This window comes from Hypanus sabinus, chromosome 1 (genome assembly GCF_030144855.1).
Source record: "Hypanus sabinus isolate sHypSab1 chromosome 1, sHypSab1.hap1, whole genome shotgun sequence".
Lineage (NCBI taxonomy): Eukaryota > Metazoa > Chordata > Chondrichthyes > Myliobatiformes > Dasyatidae > Hypanus > Hypanus sabinus.
The window spans coordinates 126,295,551-126,313,667 of NC_082706.1; the positions used below are offsets into that span (position 1 = coordinate 126,295,551).

At 40.2% G+C, this 18,117-nt stretch overlaps 1 protein-coding gene across 5 annotated transcripts in view; it reads left to right on the plus strand.

The window, feature by feature from the left end:
* The first annotated feature begins 499 nt into the window (after positions 1 to 499).
* Positions 500 to 18,117, plus strand: part of arhgap28 (Rho GTPase activating protein 28) — a 209,344-nt gene continuing 191,726 nt past the window's right edge. For 2 of the 5 annotated variants that reach the window (XM_059975940.1, XM_059975949.1), the window contains exon 1: positions 980 to 1,258. In XM_059975940.1, the coding sequence (XP_059831923.1) occupies positions 1,134 to 1,258 (125 nt within the window). In that variant the 5' untranslated portion in view covers positions 980 to 1,133. Of the gene's footprint in view, positions 688 to 979; positions 1,259 to 18,117 lie in introns of those variants that run through there. The other 3 variants (XM_059975968.1, XM_059975958.1, XM_059975974.1) reach the window with 3 other exon arrangements.

The following is an 18,117-nucleotide window of genomic DNA, read 5'->3' on the forward strand; positions in this document are numbered from 1 at the left end:
TTTCCACTAATTGACAATTTTACCGATGAATCTAGAGCTGAAACATGATTGATTGCTTGCGAATCATCTAACTTTTTTTTACCGCCCGAAAGCCTGTACTTTCCAGATAACTTCTAGGCAGGTGACGATTTGAACCGCAACGGGAATAGATTTCGGGGTTTGTCATGTGAGATTAACAAGATTTTGCGTGTTTAAGAAATCTTCTGTGGGGTTAATTCGAATTTGTTACTGACATTTTTTTTTTAAAAAGTCTGCTGAAGCTGGAAATCTGGAACCAAAATCACAGACGATGCTGAGAAAACTCAAGTCTGTTTCTCTTTCCACAGATGCAGTCCGATCTACTGAGCGTTTCCAGCATTGTTAGCTTTTATTATAGCCATTGTTATTCTTTGAAGCTGTAACTTATCTCTATGAGGCAATAAGTATCGCGATTGGCTCTCCTGGAGAAGCCGCACATACTGCAATTAAGCGCCAAAGACAGAGTCTCGCTCTGAGCATGTCACTATTAGCCTGTTCAGGAATCTGGACTGGACGAGAGCCCCGACCTGCGAAGGGCTTACCTCGCCTGTTCAAACAACTATGCAATTAACATCGTGAATTTCTCATGGAGACACATTGACAGCGCGCTGTTTTTCTTGGTTGTACTACAAGGTTTCAGTTTACAAAAGGAACACCTTTGAGAAACATGTAAGTGAACGGCGTGGTTTTCATCTTTAACAAACTACTTGTGTTACAGACGCCGAATGTCAGGAGAGACGGGGCTCGGTGGAAGCCTTACAAACTTGCGTGGGAGCTAAGTTGCAAAGTATTTCAAACATTTTCTACTTGCACTTCTGCCGTTAATTTTGAATGGTTAACTATAATCTCGCCCTTTGGTTTTCGAGAGAGATTGGATACCTCCGGATGCATGCTACTGCCCACTATCTCGGGAGGCGTTTTCTCTATGCTAATCCCACTGCCCTGTTTCGTTCTCCCGAGTTTTTTTTTGTTTGTCAGCTGCGGCGAGGCAGGGTAAGAGGTAGAGGACCTGTTGTTTCCAGGATTACTTTGTAGCCCAAATTGCTTGTTGCAGTATGTGACGACTTTCGGAGGTAGTTGTTATTTAGAGTACTGCGAAGCATGAGAGAGTGACAATGGATGTAAATGATTCAAGCAGTGTGGTTTTGACAGCTTATCATTCCTATTCCCCCTCAAGAATACCAATAATGGATCAAAGCTGTGTAACTGAACTTCCTTCAAGTCTTGTTCCAACACACAGGTAAACATCTGAAACCTGATTAAGTGTAGAGTGTATTTCGAGTGTTGTTCTTTACCGTTATAATCTGTGTTTTGATTGAAAGTCAAACATGTTGTCCCTAAATCAGATTACCTGACGTGTAACATAGCTGTCTTGTTCTCCAGTGCCTTTTAGGAACGAGTTTCTTTGTGAAATTTTGAAGAACTTAAGTGTGCATTTAAGAATAATCAACATTTTAATTTGAATTAATTTTCATAACCAAAACTTGTTTAAGCAGTTTTCTCCCTTAATCTTTTTTAAAGCTCTCCTGCCGAAAATGTCTCTATCATCACTCCTTTCTCTGGACCCTGGTTTCGGCTTCTTTCCCCAGCTCTCTTCTGTATTCCAGCTTTGTTTCTTTCTCATTTGCTTCGGGTGTAGTCTTCATCAGCTTTCTTTTCTTTTGACAATTTTTTTCCGTCTGAAAAAATATATATGCTTCTGTTTTATAGCCTGACTTAAAAGATGCCTGCTGCTAATGTTTGAGAGTAGCGGTTCTTGAGCGCTTGCATTTATGAAGAATAAACTGGCCGAATGTTTTCATTCCCCACCACCATACCTTGTACAAAAATTGATCCACTATGTGGTTTTAAATCTGTACTCCAAACCTGTTGGTATTTATCATGTAAAGATGCTAGGAGAACTTATTGTGCATTGTTGATTGTTTAGCAGTGTTCAGTAGAAAGTTCAGAAACTAATTTTGAAAATACGGTCGTGGAGATGTATAGCACTGAAGCAGGTCCTTCAGCCCTTTGAGTTGGTGATGACAACAAACCCCTTCTCTTTTATAAACAAATCCGACCCATTTTATTATTCTCTTTTCACACGTGTACAGGAGGGTAGCCAGGTAAAATGGAGAGATCCATGTATAGAGATAGGCGAATGAGGTTGACTGTTTCTGTATTAACTGAGGAGGAGGAGGATATGGAAGACAGTGAGTTCAAGTAGGGCTATGTGGGTAACCAGAAGCAAGTCAATATTAATGAGAAGATATTAGATGTTGTAAGATGAATAAAGGTTGATAAATCACCATGGCTGGACGAAGTCTATTATAGGATGTATGAGAAGTAAAGGAGGCCATAGCAGATTTTTTTTTTTTTTTGCATCTTCATTGGCTGTGGGTGAGGTAGTAATTCCAACCTGCACATCTTTGCAATGAGGGAGGAAACTGGAGCACATGGAGGAAACTCCCATGGCCACAGGAAGATAGTGCAAACTTCACATTGACTTTGAACCTGGATCACTGGAGTTGTGAAGTGCCTCTATTAGCTGTCTGACTGCGGTGCAAATATAAACAGTGGCAACAATGTGGGCTGCCTTTGGTGTAGACCATCCATGATTCACTGTTCAAAAGTTCGCCTGAGCAGGGATTGTTTAATTGACCTTCATAACATTCAATATACTGTTCAGGAAGTTACCATACGTGTGTGGCTCCCTGCCTTACCAGTGGAGGAAGTCAGTAAGTGTTCTGGTTCCTCTTCCATTAAAGCAGAAAAAGCTACAAACACTTGAGAGGTTAGATAGCAAATGTAGACCAAGAGGGTTACTGTTTCGGGTTGAAGACCCTCCCTTTCACTGCTGTAAGCCAATCTGACCCCCAGTTACTTTGCCACTTCCTCCCCTCAGGCTGTTAGTTCTGTGCAGCCAGCCTCCAGCAGTGATTTGCTCACTTTGTTACATATCCACTGAAAGTGGGCCCATGGTGAAATTTTGGGAATAATTCGGGTCCACTGCAGAGTGCCTAAATACTTCTATTGCCAGCTGCCTTGGTGGCTGATAATTCTGCTTTTGATACTGATGCTCCATATGAGTAAAACAGCACCATTTCAATGGCCATGGTGTTAGATCCCCATCATTTCCTGCTCCCCAGCCACTGGCTCCAAACCTTTCTCTAACTACTGTTTTGAACATTGAACACAAAACAGTACACCACAGTACAGGCCCTTCAGCCCACAATGTTGTGCTGACCTTTTATGCTCCAAGATCAATCTAATCTTTCCCTCCCTCATTGTACTCCATTTTTCTTTCATCCACATGCCTACCTGAGTTCCATTCATCCATGTTTCTAATGCATCTGCCTCTACCATCACCCCTAACAGTGCTTTCCATGCACTTACTGCTCTGTAGTTTTTTAAAGAAAACTTTACCTCTGACATCCACCCCATACTTTCCTCCAGTCACCTGAAAATTATGCCTTTGTATTAGACACGAGGTAAAGGGTGCTGGCCACCTACTCTATCTATGGCATTACCATCTTGTACACCTCCGTCAAGTAACCTCTCATCCTCAAAATGAACCCAAAATGTCATAATCTTGAGTGTCATATTTAGCACTACAATGAATTTCTGACACATCCACACCATCAGTAAGATTATCTTTTGGACCTTCAAAAACTATGGCCAACTCTGCCTCTATTGCTGAAACCTTGGTCCATGTCTTTGTTAATTCTAGATGAGCTTTCAGTGCACTGCTTGCTACCTTGTCTTTCTCAGTTCTCTATAAACCTGAGTTCATCCTGTTCCTGGCAGCTGTGTGTTAATTTGCAGCCAATTTTGTTCACCAACGCTTACCAGTTAGTTCAGCAGTCCCTTGCTTTCAAATTTGTACTGATCACACTCCTCCCTATTGCTGCAGTCTCCTCCATCCCATAATATGATATATCTGATGTTTTCTGCTTCAGGCCTCTTAATTATCTGCGCCATTAATTGCTCCACCATTGGCATTAGTGACAGGCTGCTCATCCTGAAATGGTTTCCCTACATTACATTGCCTCTGTATCTCTTCCTACCTTTGACCAAGCTGTTGGTCAATGTCTCTTGGCATGCATTGATTTAAACTTTGTTTAATAGCAGATCCAGTAAAGTGCCACATTTCTCAACATTAAAGTGATTCTACGTATATACTTTAATGTGAAATTCTGGATAGAATTGTTTTGGCATAGGAAATTGCTACCGGGTCCACTGAATGCTATAAGAACAAGCATGTCAATTTCATAAATGCCTTCATTCAGAAGGTAATGATCTTTGGAATTCTCTACCCGGGAGAGCTGTCAGAGTACAGATAAGAATGAGATTGACACATCGTTGGATATCAAAGTGGCATTCAGGTTTTAACAAGAAAATCAGCTATGATCTTATTGAACAGTGGAGAAGGCATAAGGAGATGATTAGCCTGCTTCTGCTCATTCCAAAAATTCTTTTGCTGCTCTTTTCTTCTTAGATTTACATCATGTAATTGCTGGGATCATATTATTCTAATTTTATGTGGTCTCTTGTCTATGCTATCAAACAATGGCCTCTGGTTGCTTAAGTGGTAATGCTGGGCAATAACATGGTCTGGCAAGATTCTGAAGCACAACTTGAGAAAACTATCTAAGTACCAGCATGAATAATGTTCAATTCGGTTATGGATATCAGGATCATTGTAACCTGCAGCCAACGTTGCTTGGCATGGCATTCTCAGAAGCAGATAAATTCTAACCTTTTTAGATGTTGATGTTGAACTTGCTATCTTAGGGAGTGGCTGAAATGAGTAGCGTAGGTATCTTTAAGGGGAGTCTGGACAAGTAAATGATGGAGAAGGAAGTAAAGGGTTGTGCTGAAAGATTTTTATGGATAGGACATAAACACTGGCGTGGACAGGTTGGCTATAGTGGCGTGCTATTGTGCTGTGCCCCAGATAATCTGGTGTAAAGAACTGCCACTTACATTGCTGTCTTTCTGCATGTGTTCAACAAACCTCATTATGTCTAATCTACTTTGACAGTGCCTTATGTTTATTGACTGAATAATATAAGTATCGGACCTTGGTAACCTTTTTTAACCCTGTCTGGTTTTTAACCTTCACCAGCTGTCACATACCATGTGGTTCCATTAGTATCTAAGCGATTGATTTGTTGCTGAATAGAGAAATTTCATTAATACTCCATGTGATCCCAGCACACCTGCCTTGTGTCAGTATATTGTTCACTGAGGAAAGTGCAGAGCATAAGAACAGGAGGGGGCCAGGTAACACCTTGAGCCCCTTTTAATATTCAATAAGCTTTATGGCTTACTTGTGATCTAACTCCATATACCCTTCATTCTGTTCTTAAAAATCTTATCTGTGATTTTCTTGGCTGCATTATCCATTTATGGAAGAGTATATCAAACATTTGTCTCTCTATGCACATGGAAGTATTTCCAAACAATTTATGAAATTTATTCAGCAGTTCAGAATTTCCAATCCAGAGGGCTTTGCTCCATCTGCTTTATCAGTTTCCAGTGATCAAATCAAGTTGTTTAATTATCATTCAAACCATACATAGATACAGCTAAACAAGACAGTGTTCTTCTGTGCCAAAGTTCAAAACATTCAAAGTAGCAAGAAACATTCAAAATAGTGAGTAAGAATTGGCAAAGAAGCATACTCACTTGGGGAAAAAAGTATATATTGTCCAAAGACTGTGTTTACTATATGTTGTAATATGTGTAATATGTTTAAGTCTGCAATCAAATCACTTCTTTCCAAATTCCAAGGAAGATGTTGCATTCTCCTTAAAATTGTCATTTTATAGAGAATCTGTGTTATTCCAGTAAACATTCTGTAGTGACCAGAGCGATAAGTGGTGCTCCAAATGTGGTCTAACTAGGGCATTGTATAGCTTTGGTATAACTTGCGCACCTCTAACCAGAATGGGGTGATCTCCTGCATGCACTTATCACTTTAATAACCAATTCAATGATTTAAGTACATGAAAATCTCATGACACTTGTTCATCTCTCCTTGGCCCAGGGGAGTGGAGGGAGGTAAGTAGCAATCTCAGCACGTATCAGGGATTTAACATGGGGTCTTTGTTATTCAAGGTGAGTGCAATTACACGACATTAGGGGGGATTTATTTTATCCATATGCTTAGGAATTTTTGAAGAAAGCTTGATTTGTTTTAATTGTCTTTCTCTGTAGATAAACTAACACATTCTGGTTTTACTTGGTGTTTTGCATTGCTTCTGAGGTGAATTCAGTCCAAGGCTACTGTATATTCCCACTTACCCCAGCTGATTGTAAAAGGTCAAACTAGTTGACTCTCCACCCCAGGAATTGGATAGTGAGGCCTCAGGGTCCGTGCTGGATTGCTAATGAGGCTCTTCTGAAGGAAACACCCTGACAGCTTGAGACAGGAAACAATGTTGGGATTGAGCTGATTTCAGTACTTTAAGAAAAATAAAACCCAATTTTAACAGCTTTTATAAGTCTCTGATCGGAGATCTGTAAAATCTTTTAATGTTATTGTAAATTAAAAAGACACAACACAAAATAATGAAAACATTAAAGTACTATTTAGTAATTACTTGGAGACAGAATATTAGAAACTGGAGCAAAAAATAACTTGTCTTCCTCAATCTCTGTGGATACAGGATCAAGGTAGGAAAGTGGTGGGTGATATTAATGATCAGCTATGATTTTATTCAATAGCAGAACAGGCTTGAGGAGTCAAATAACCTGACCACACTTCATATTATCAGGCTGGAACTTTCCGTTCCAATCTTGCACACCAAGGACTCCTTGTTGGACTCCATTTAGAGTTGGAGAAGGAGCAGAATGATACGCTAGTTCTTCGGATTTGCACCAGGTCATTGTAGATCTGGTATGTGCTAAACTGGAAGTGAATGAATAACACTGGTTCCCTCATCTACCAGCCTTGGGCAGAATGATTTGGCTCTTTATCTAGCACTGCTGGATATCTGTTGTTTACTTTCAAGAAATGGTTGCTAGTGTGCAAGTGAGAAGATTACCCATTTTGATTTTGCTCTTAAACTTGAGATATAAATTTTCATTGTATGTTCCCTCAAAATGAAGATGGGTGTTTCTTTTCCCTTCAGAAGTGCTGCAGTTGAAAAAAGTTACTGAAATTTCTATCTAAAAATTGGGGCACAGAGTGAAAAGACCAACAGGAATTGTACCTGAGCCTGTTGTTGCAATGAACTAGTTTTTCTCCTTTGTGTGAATGTGTGGTACGGGAAGAAGCATGGCTTTTGATGTTATTTTTTTGGAGAGAAACATTGAGATGGGATGAAGTCTGTATCTGTATCACAATCAGGTTTATTATCACTAGCATGTGATGTGAAATTTGTTAACTTAGCAGCGGCACTTCAATACATTATATAGAAAAGATAGAAACATAATATAATAATCAATTTCAGAATACATATATTGAATAGATTAAAAAATGTGCAAAAAAATTAGAAACACTGTATATTTAAAAAAGGTGAGGTAGTGTCCAAGGGTTCAATGCTCATCTAGGAATTGGATAGCAGAGGGGAAAAAGCTGTTCCTGAATCACTGAGTGTGTACCTTCAGGCTTTTGTATCTCCTACCTGATGGTAACAGTGAGAAACGGGCATGCCCTGGGTGCTGGAGGTCCCTAATAATGGACGTTGCCTTTCTGAGACACCACTCCTTGATGTCCTGAGTACTTTGTAGGCTAATACCCAAGATGGAGCTGACGAGGTTCATAACCCTCTGCAGCTTCTTTCAGTCCTGTGCAGTAGCATGCCCCCCACCCCCCATACCAGACAGTGGTGCAGCCTGTCAGGTACATCTATAGAAGTTTTTAAGTGTACTTGTTGACATGCCAAATCTCGTCAAACTCGTAATAAAGTATAGCCGCTGTCTTGTCTTCTTTATAACTACATCGATAAGTTGGGACCAGGTTAGATCCTCAGAAATCTTGACACCCAGGAACTTGAAGCTGCTCACTCTCTCTACTTCTGATCCCTCTATGATTGGTATGTGCTCCTTCATCTTACCCTTCCTGAAGTCCACATTCAGCTCTTTCGTCTTACAGACATTGAGTGCCAGGTTGTTGCTGTGACACCACTCCACTAGTTGGCATATCTCAATCCTGTACACCCTCGTGTCACCACCTGAGATTCTACCAACAATGGTTGTATCATCAGCAAATTTATAAATGGTATTTGAGCTATGCCTAGCCACACAGTCATGACTATACAGCGAGTAGAGCAGTGGGCTATGCACAGCCCTGGGATGGGCCAGTGTTGATCGAAAGCGAGGAGGATATGTTATCACCAATCAGCACAGACTGTGGTCTTCTGTTAGGTAGTTGAGGATCCAGTTGCAGAGGGAGGTACAGAGGCCCAAGTTCTGCAACTTCTCAATCAGGATTGTGGGAATGATGGTATTAAACGCTGAGCTAAATTCGATGAACGGCATCCAAACATAGGTGTCAGAATCGTAAGAGTCAGGCAGAAAGGTAGCAATGCTGCATAGCTTATTCCTTGTTCAGGATGTGGGTGTTACTGGCAGGAATGGTGTTTACTGCCCATCTCCAACTGCCCTTGAGGTGATAATGTCGCTGTTTGGAACCACAGCTGTCCTTCTGGTAAGGGTACTCCCGTGGTGTTCCTGGGGTGGATGCAAGGCTTGCGTCCAAACAACAAAGGAACAGGAATTTATTTGTAAGTTTGGTGAAAGCTGAGTAATTTTAATACATTCTTGGAAATGCCACAGTACAATGATACTTAAAGTGAATAGACTTCAAGGTACCATTCAGTAAGCTACATTGTCCCTGGTGGGGTTGAAACTGAATATCAGTATTCAATTTTGGCATATCTGCATAGTCAGGTACAGAATTTTCTACCACATTCTTGACTTGTGCTTGTTGATGGTAAAAATGCTGGTTAAAGTTGCGGGACTCTTAAGCATTGAAGGACTCCTTTGGGAGTACATGAAATAAACGGGATTGGCTATAATAAGATGGAAGGTGATCAACACCTTTTGGATGAAGGATGTGTATAAAATAGTAGAGAGCAGGGAAACTGTGTGCAACAGAAATTTAAGATCAAGAACACAAGATACAGGAATATACAATGCAGCCTCTTGAAGCCTCATTGCTATGCATTATTATTTCAATTCCTCTCTACTAGCCTGATTCCTCTTTATATAGTGCCTTGTTCCATTGCATTTTACCAAGATGTTCAGCTGGTTCTAATGTAGAAACAGAAGTACTCAAGCAAGCTCCTGAAAACAGGAATTACGAGATAGATGTGGTAATTGCTAGATAAGCAGGTGGCACCGTCGTGTCTTGGTTAATTCAATGCCCGTTGGAGTTCAGTTCTGATGCTGTCTGTAAGAAGTTTGTATGTCCTTCCTGTGAACACTTGGGTTTCATCCGGGTACTTCAGTTACTTCCCATATTCTGCAGATGTACCAGTTGGTAGGTTAATTGGTCATTGTAAATTGTTCTGTGATGAGATTAGGGTTAATAGGTAGGTTGCTGAGCAGAGTGGCTCGTTGGGTCATAAGGGCCTGTTCAGTGCCATATGTCTAAATAAATAGTTTATCAACATCTTCCTCTTTCACACCTGCTTGCCTATGTGTGTCATGTCCAGTGTGAGGGGGACCATCCCAATAACCATTAGACCAATGCAATAATATGTACGATATCTGCCCTTCTAAAAGTGGCTACACTTAAATTTCTTGATACATTGCTAGATTTGCTCCAAGAGGAGCTGTTCTTTCTCCTTTCCTTTACACCATATGTAACATTTTGATCTAAAAATCTAAACAAGTTAAAGCATTCACAAATACTGGAATAAGTTGGGTTTAAATTTTCATGTATTTTTTAAACTTTGTTTTGCTCATTGTATATGAGCCATTCTGGCAAAGCTCTATTAGCCACCTTGGTATGAAGTTATCAGTGCTGTTCAATATTGTCACACTGTAATTATGAGAACCATCAATGGATACATGTGGCCCTCCAAGTTGTAAGACACCACCACACTGCCTTTGTTACAGAAAAGGCTTCCTTTCCATGTGGTCATTTGATCGTGAAAAACAAAGTATTTTATACAGGATGTTGGGGAGATGTGATCTATATAAACCAGCTGCCCCTACATGGACATTGTCTACATTCACTGTTGCCTTGTGAAAGCATCATCAAGGACTACCTCCATTCTGGTCATATCTTCTCTCCCCATCCATTGGGCAGAAGATAAAGGTTTGGAAACACACCAACATGCTCAAGGACGGTATCTATCCCACTGTTATAAGAAACTTGAGTGGACCTTGTGTAATAAAAATGAGCTCAGGCTCTCACAATCTATTTCATCTTGGCCCTTGAACCTTATTGCCTGACTGCACTTTCTCTTTTACTGAAACACTATTCTGTAGCCAGTTATTAGTTGTTATCAATATTGTGTGTGTGTTCTCTGCACCTGAATAGGGCATCATTTAAAAGACAATGCAATAAAAACATAGCACTCCCTAACGGATTGCTCAAAACAGAAGATTAATGAATATGAGCGGTGAGTTGGCATAAGGATATTGTTATGTGTCTATGCACATTATATCACAGTGTGGGTTTGATTTTATGCCCAGTAATGAGTGAACAATGGGAACTGACACAACTTAAAAAAAAAATGGACAATCCCTGCCTCAACTTATGAGATGTCTGTACCTCTATTCTTTCACATCTCTATTTTCGTTCTTGTCAGTGACGCCCAGGATGGTCTCCTCGACAATGGCATTAACTGATGATGTCTTTCTCGGCAGTATTAATATATCGTCCCTGTCATTGGCTGTCATGTCCTACTGAAGTGTTTATCTTATCTCTAGCACTGATCACTCTGGCCGCCTCCCTCCCCAAATATGGGTCACATTTCCCCACATTGCATCAGCACTGGGAAGGTGTGCAAAAAGTGATTGATTGGTTTAGAAATCTGTAGCAGGAGGTAAGACGCAGTTCTCGAGTCTGTTCTGAGCTTTTAAGCTCCAGCACTAATTCTTGTGCCCAAGTCCTTTCAGTCAATAGACAGCGTTGTATTTCTGTGGGCCAGTGACCACTTCATGCAGCATGTTTCTATAGAGGTGCTAGCTGAGTTTTAGAGGTAGCACTCTTCCCTATGTCACTCTGAGTTCCTAGTCCCAGTCCAACAACCTGAGTACAAGTTCTAGGATGATGCTTCAAAGCAGAACTGAGCAATGTGATACTAAACCCTTTCAAGATCATATGAAACATCCCCGGAGTTCTGACTAATATTTATTGCTCAGCCCAAGCCCAAAGCAGATTAATTGATCATTACAATGGAAGACATCCTATACTCTGTCCTGTGAGCATATTTCCATCATTTTATAAGTCGTTAATTAGCTTTAGAGGTCAGGAAATGCAAGACTTTTTATTAAATGTGGGTGATCTGCTACTCGGTTTGCTACTGGATTCTTGTAAACAGAGCCAAGTCTGTACTTTCAATAGCATTAGAAATCCAATGCTCTGATCATGAACATCTATCTCACCAAACAAGTGAGACCATCCATCAGTGTGTATGTAATCTTACACTTTTCATCCGGGAGGGAGAGCCATACCTAGCACATTAGCCACATCTTCCACTGTTTAGTTACAGTGTGCCTTTATCATAAGTATATACAAATCAATGGACTCTTACATGATTAGTAGAAGCACCAAGGATTTTAAAACCCAAAACCAGCAAAAAGATTAATTGGATAACAAAGGGGGAAGTTTAGGAGATTCTGCTGATGGGTAAAATAGACCCTGGAAAGCTTCTGTTTAAATTGCCAGTGTGTGCAATGAATGCCACTGATGTTTAAAACTTGCACCTTGTGCAAAATATGACTTTTCTATGGGCATCTGATTCACTAAGGAATTTTGATTGGGCTTCTTTTCTATAACAAGATTAACACCTATGCTCCAGAGACCTTTGACCATGTTAGTGAATATGAATTGGATGGAAACACAGGGATGGAATTCCCCTTGTTCTCACCTACAACACCACAAGCCACTGCATCCAATATTTCTTTCTCCACAACTTCCGCCATCTTCCATCACCAGGTACATCTCTTTCCTCTGTTTTCTGCAGAGATTGGTCTCTCCATGACTTTCTTATCAACTTGCCCCTCCCAACGATCCCTCCAGGACTGCGCTAAGTCCTTACACCTCGTCCCTCCATCATATAGGGCCCTGAACAGCCCTTCTTGGTGATCAGCACTTCACGAGTGAATTCATCAGTGCCACTTATTGCACCAAGTGTTCCAGTGTGGCTTCCTCTTCATTGGTGAGATGCGATACAGATTGGGGGATCGTTTTGTTGAGCAGATTTGCTGCATCCACTGTAACAACCAGGATCCATTTTAATTGCACTTTCCTTTCCCATGCTGACGTGCCTGCTGTTATGTCGTCTACTGCCAAAATGGGGCTAGACGTATATGAGAGTTACAGCACCTCATATTCCATCTTGGTCATCTCTAACTTGATGACACCAATATCAATTTCCCTAACTTCTGGTAATCACACCACTGTCTCCAACAAACCCTGCCCTTTTTAATTCCCTTATCCCTCTGGCCCTTCTGCACATTCTTCCCTCACCCTTTTACCTACCCATCACCCACACCTCCCTCAATCTCTGTTTCCCCACCTCCTTCCCTTCATTCCATGATCTGTTATCCTGTCCTATTAGATTCTATATTGTTCAGTCCCTTTCCTCTTCCACCTATTACATCCCAGCTTCTAACACTGTTCCTGCTATTTCCCTCTCCCACCTCCTTATGTACCTTCCCCTTCTCACCAGGATTCATCAATCGCCCACCAGCTTGTGCTCCTCCTTCTTGCCCCACCCTTTTATTCTGGCTTCTGTCCTCTTTCTTTCTAGCCTTGATGAAGGGTCTCATCTCAAAGCATCAATTATTCATTTAACTCTGTTAATGCTGCCTGACCTGCTGAGTTCCTTCAGCATTTTGTGTGTGTTGTTGAATTGAATGGAGTTGAAAGGATAATGCCTGTGGAGTAGAATGGTTACAAACAATACAACTGCTCATTCAATAGCATATGTATACACAGTGCAAGGAATGCTTGATGTCCAATTCCAACATATTGGATATTAGCATAAAGTTCTGACTTTTATGTTATTTTAATTGTATGTTTTATTGCCTTTTTGACAAGTTTCCAGCTTTTTTGGAAGACGTCGATTTGTGGCAAAGGTATGCTTTCTTTAGTAACACAGAGACTGCAGATGCTGGAATCTGCAACAACAAGCAATACACTGGAAGAACTCATCAGGTTCATGAGTATTTGTGGGAGAAAAAGAATTGTTGACATTTCTTGTTGCAATCCTGATGCAGGGTTCTGATCCGAAACAACAGCAATTCCTTTCATCCCGTATGTGCTGCCCAACTCACTGACTTCCTCCTGCAGACTGCTGTTGCTCCTTGATTTCTTTGTACCTTGCCAAAGTGCTTGTACTTTCTGGATTATTGTAAGCAGAGAATGGTGCCTAGATTCACCATGGAGGTGAAATAGCTTGAAATTTAATGTTGTACATCAGTGGTTGGGGAGATGTTGGAGTCATTTGTTAAGGATGAGGTGATGAAGTACTTGGTGACACAGGACAAGATAGTACAAAGTCAGCATGGTTTTCTTCAGGGAAAATCCTGTCTGACAAACCTTTTGGAATTCTTTGAGGAGATTACAAGTAGGATAGGTAAAGGAGATGCGCTGGATGTTGTATATTTGGACTTTCAGAAGGCCTTTGACAAGGTGCCACACATGAGGCTGCTTACCAAGTTAAGAGCACCTGGTATTACAGGAAAGTTACTAACCTGATTAGAGCATTGGCTGATTGATAGGAGGCAGGGAGTGGGAGTAAAAGGATCCTTTTCTGGTTGGCTGCCAGTGACTAGTGGTGTTCTGCAGAGGGTGTTGGGACTACTTCTTTTATGCCTTATATAAATGATGTAGATGATGGAATAGATGGCTTTGTTGCCAAGTTTGCAGGTGATATGAAGATTGGTGAAGGGGCTGATAGTGTTGAGGAAACAGGTAGGATGCAGAAGGACACAGACAGATTAGGAGAATGGATAAGAAAGTGGCAAATGAAATACAATGTTGGAAAATGCATGGTCATGTACTTTGACAGTAGAAATAAAAATGCAGACTATTTTCTAAATGGGGAGAACAACCAAGAATCTGCAATGCAGAGGGACTTGGAAGTCCTTGTGCAGAACACCCTGAAGGTTAACTTGTGGGTTGAATTGATGGTGAAGAAGGCAAATACCATGTTAGCATTTGTTTCAAGAGCTTTAGAATAGAAGAGCAAGGAGGTGGTGCTGAAGTTTTATAAGACACTGGTGAGGCCTCACCTTGACTATCATGAACAGTTTTGGGCCCCTCATCTTAGAAAAGATGTACTGGCATTGGAGAGGGTCCAGAGGAGGTTCACAAGGATGCTTTCAGGAGTGAAAGGGTTATCATACGAGGAACATTTGATGGCTCTGGATCTGTACTCGCTGGAATTCAGAACAATGAGGGGGATTCTTATTGAAGTTTTTTGAATGTTGAAAGGCATAGACAGAGTAGATGTGGAAAGGATGTTGCCAAGGGTGGAAGAGTCCAGGACGAGAGGGCACAGCCTCAGGATAGAGGGGTGCCCTTTCAAAACAGATACAGAGAAATTTCTTTAGCCAAAGGGTGGTGAATTTGTGGAATTTGTTGCTACATGCAGCTCTGGAGGCCAGGTCGTTGTATGTATTTAAGGTGGAGATTGATGGGTTCTTGATTGGACAAGGCATCAGAGGTTACAGGGAAAAAGTCGGGAACTGGAGTTGAGGAGGAGGGAAAAAAAAGTATCAACCATGACTCTGTGATGGAGCAGACTCGATGGGTCAGATGGCCTAATTCTGCTCCTGTGTCTAATCGTCTTGCAATTACTGCATTGCAATAGGGTTTGGGAACTTGGGATGTTTTTAAAAACTCTTACCAAAGAAAGGAAATTTTACTTAATATAAGAACTTTTGTTGCAATGTTATTGTGTTTTCAGAAACAATCGAATCAGTTGGAAGAAAGCCAATTTGTGCATTAGTTGAATTTGTACACTCAAGATTCTAGACACATTTGGGAGGAAACAATGCTGATGTTCAGACCATAAGACCTGGGAGCAAAATAGGCCATTTGGCCCATTGAATATGCTCTGCTATTTGATCATGACTGACCTTTTTTCCCTCTCAACCCCATTCTCCTACCTTCTTCCCATAACCTCTGACACCTTTACTAATCAAGAACCTTTTAATCTCTGCTTTAATTATTTCCAATAACTTGTCCTTCATAGCTGTCTGTGGCAATGAATTTTTCAGATTCACCTCCCTCTGGCTAAAGAAATTTCTCCTCATCTCTGTTCTCAAGGGACATCCTTCTATTCTGGTTTTAGACTCCCCCACTATAGTAAACATCCTCTCCACACCCACTCCATCTAGGTTTTTCAATATTTGATAGGTTTCTCTGAGATCCTCCCCCATTCGCTAAACTCCAAATACAAGCCCAGAGTTGGCCACAGAATTTGTAACACCATGAGATCATAAGATACAGAAGCAAAATTAGGCCATTCATCTAATGAAGTTTACTCCACCATTTCCCCTGCAACCCCATTCTCTTGCCTTTTCACCATAACCCTTAACCCCCCCCCCCCAACTTGCCAATCAAGAGCCTATCAACGTCCTCTTTGAATATACCCAATCACTTTGCCTCCACAATCTCCGGAAAGGAATTTCATAGATTCTCCTCAAATAAAAAAAAAGCCCTTAAATTTACATCTTTCTTCCACGAAGAAAGAATTTTTCATCCAAGAATATTGAAAGATATTGTAAACCAGTAATCCTAATAAATTATGAGGACTCTTAGCTTAAAAAGAGAAAGGTTGCTGAGACAGAGCAACATTGCTTTGCTAATTTTCTCCACAGAGGAAGAGAACTTATGGAATTTGCCACATGAAACATTAGTACAACAAAATGGGGGGTGTTTAGTTTTGTAATACAGTACTTAAAATAGTTTTAACAGTGGTTGTGCTTTTCCATAATCATTGTTATATAAGGCATATACATTGCATTAATGTAGCAAAGATACACCAGTCAATTTTCATACAGCAAATTGTAAGGCACTCTCCATATCCTTGCTACATGCTATACTACATTGCTACAGTATACTTGCTAAACTTCTGTAATTCACACAGATGAAGAATCGGGACAACTGAAGCCAGTGAGGTTGTCTACATATAATAAATAGACTTGGCAGAATTAGGGTATTAGTAAACGTTGATTTTTGCACATAACAAATATATTTTCATGATTAATAATCTGAAACTATTGATGTATGCACTCTAATTACTCTAAAAAAATACTTATAACCTTTTGTATTTATCAGTTCTTTTACTTATGAAAGGTTTCTGTCTTGTGAACACCGAATTAAAACAAGAACCATTTATTGATTTTATGCATATCTTTTGTATTTTGGTAAGTGATTATATAAACCTTTTGATGGCATATAGTCATTGATAAATTCTTTGCCACTTGTCTGTAAATTTGGGCAAGCCTTGAAATTCAAAACAATATAGTCAAAATTAAAGAATCAAATAAATGTTTTTTTATTGACAAAGCTTGAATTTTCCTAAACCCTTCAATAATGGCTTTCAAGAGAGCAGGATGACATAGTGAAAGTTACTAAATTATTTATTTGTAGATTTCTATAATGGAAAGGAATGGGCTTTTTGCAAGAATTCTTCTTCGTATCAGTTCTAAGATCAATTGTAAACAGTTCTTGATAACATCATTTCTGACTGTTGGCTGAAGTGGGTATTAGCAAATTGAACTTGCATTGTATATCCCATCTGATTCTAATTGTATTGTTAAATTCATGCAGTTGTAAAATGACAGGTGATCTGCTTCCTACTTTTCCATGAAAATTTTATTTCACTGTCCAGTCCTAACCACTTGGATATGCTAATGTAAGAACTGTCTCATGGTACTCACTGGTCATTTGCCACAATAGTTCTTCAGCAGTCTTTACACTTCTTTAAAGATTTCTCTCACCTTACTGTATCAACGAGTTTTGCACTTTCTCCCTTATGATTTTATTTGGCGTTTCAAAAAGTATTCCCACTGCTTAACCAACATCTTCATTGGCAGGTGGATTTTACATTCTCATTAAGCTGAGTAATGAAGTTTCTCCTGAATTTCTTGTTGAATTTGTTAGTGATAATCTGATATTTATGGCCTCTAATTTAGTACACTCCCACATGGAAACAGAACTGCTCATGTTTTGTGGCTGTAAGGATAGCAAATTTTTTTGTTTATTTTTGTTGAACCGTGAAAGTTGAGGTCAACTTCTGGAACATGCACAGCTTTAGAATCTGGATGCTTGCTATAAGTGAACCCCTTTCATTCCAGAGCTATTCTGCAGTCTCCTGTAGAAATATCTTGAAGTTGTTGAACCGGTAAAATACCTAGCGATGTTATGGTTTACCGCATAAGTTGTGAGTAATGATTTTGATGGAGTCCCATGTCATAAAATCATAGAGGAATACAACACAGAAGTAGGCCATTCAACCCAACTCGTCTGTGCTAACCAAGTTGCCTGAGTGAGTGCCAGTTGTCCACATCACTCTAAGCCTTTCCTGATTAAATTAAATTTCATAATGGATATACTTGTCATCCACAGTGTGGGGTAAAGTTCCCCTCTTTCTCCTATTCCCTTTAGCTTTAGACATCTGTACCCTGGAGAAAATGGTGGCTATTAACCTTATCTAGGTCCCTTATGATTTTATAACCCTCTACTCGGTTGCCCATCAACCTCCTATGATTCGGTGGCGGGATTGGGAGTGAGGTCCAAGGTATTCAGTTTATCCTTCAAAATACATAGACACCTTTCAGTCCCCAGTAACATCCTCATAAGTTTTTTTTTGCATCTTCTCCAGTTTAATATCATAATTCTTCATTCCTTCTGAATAAGCACTCTGGCTTAGTTAAAATGACTCCTGTTGATTGCAGATTTCATTTCCCATATAT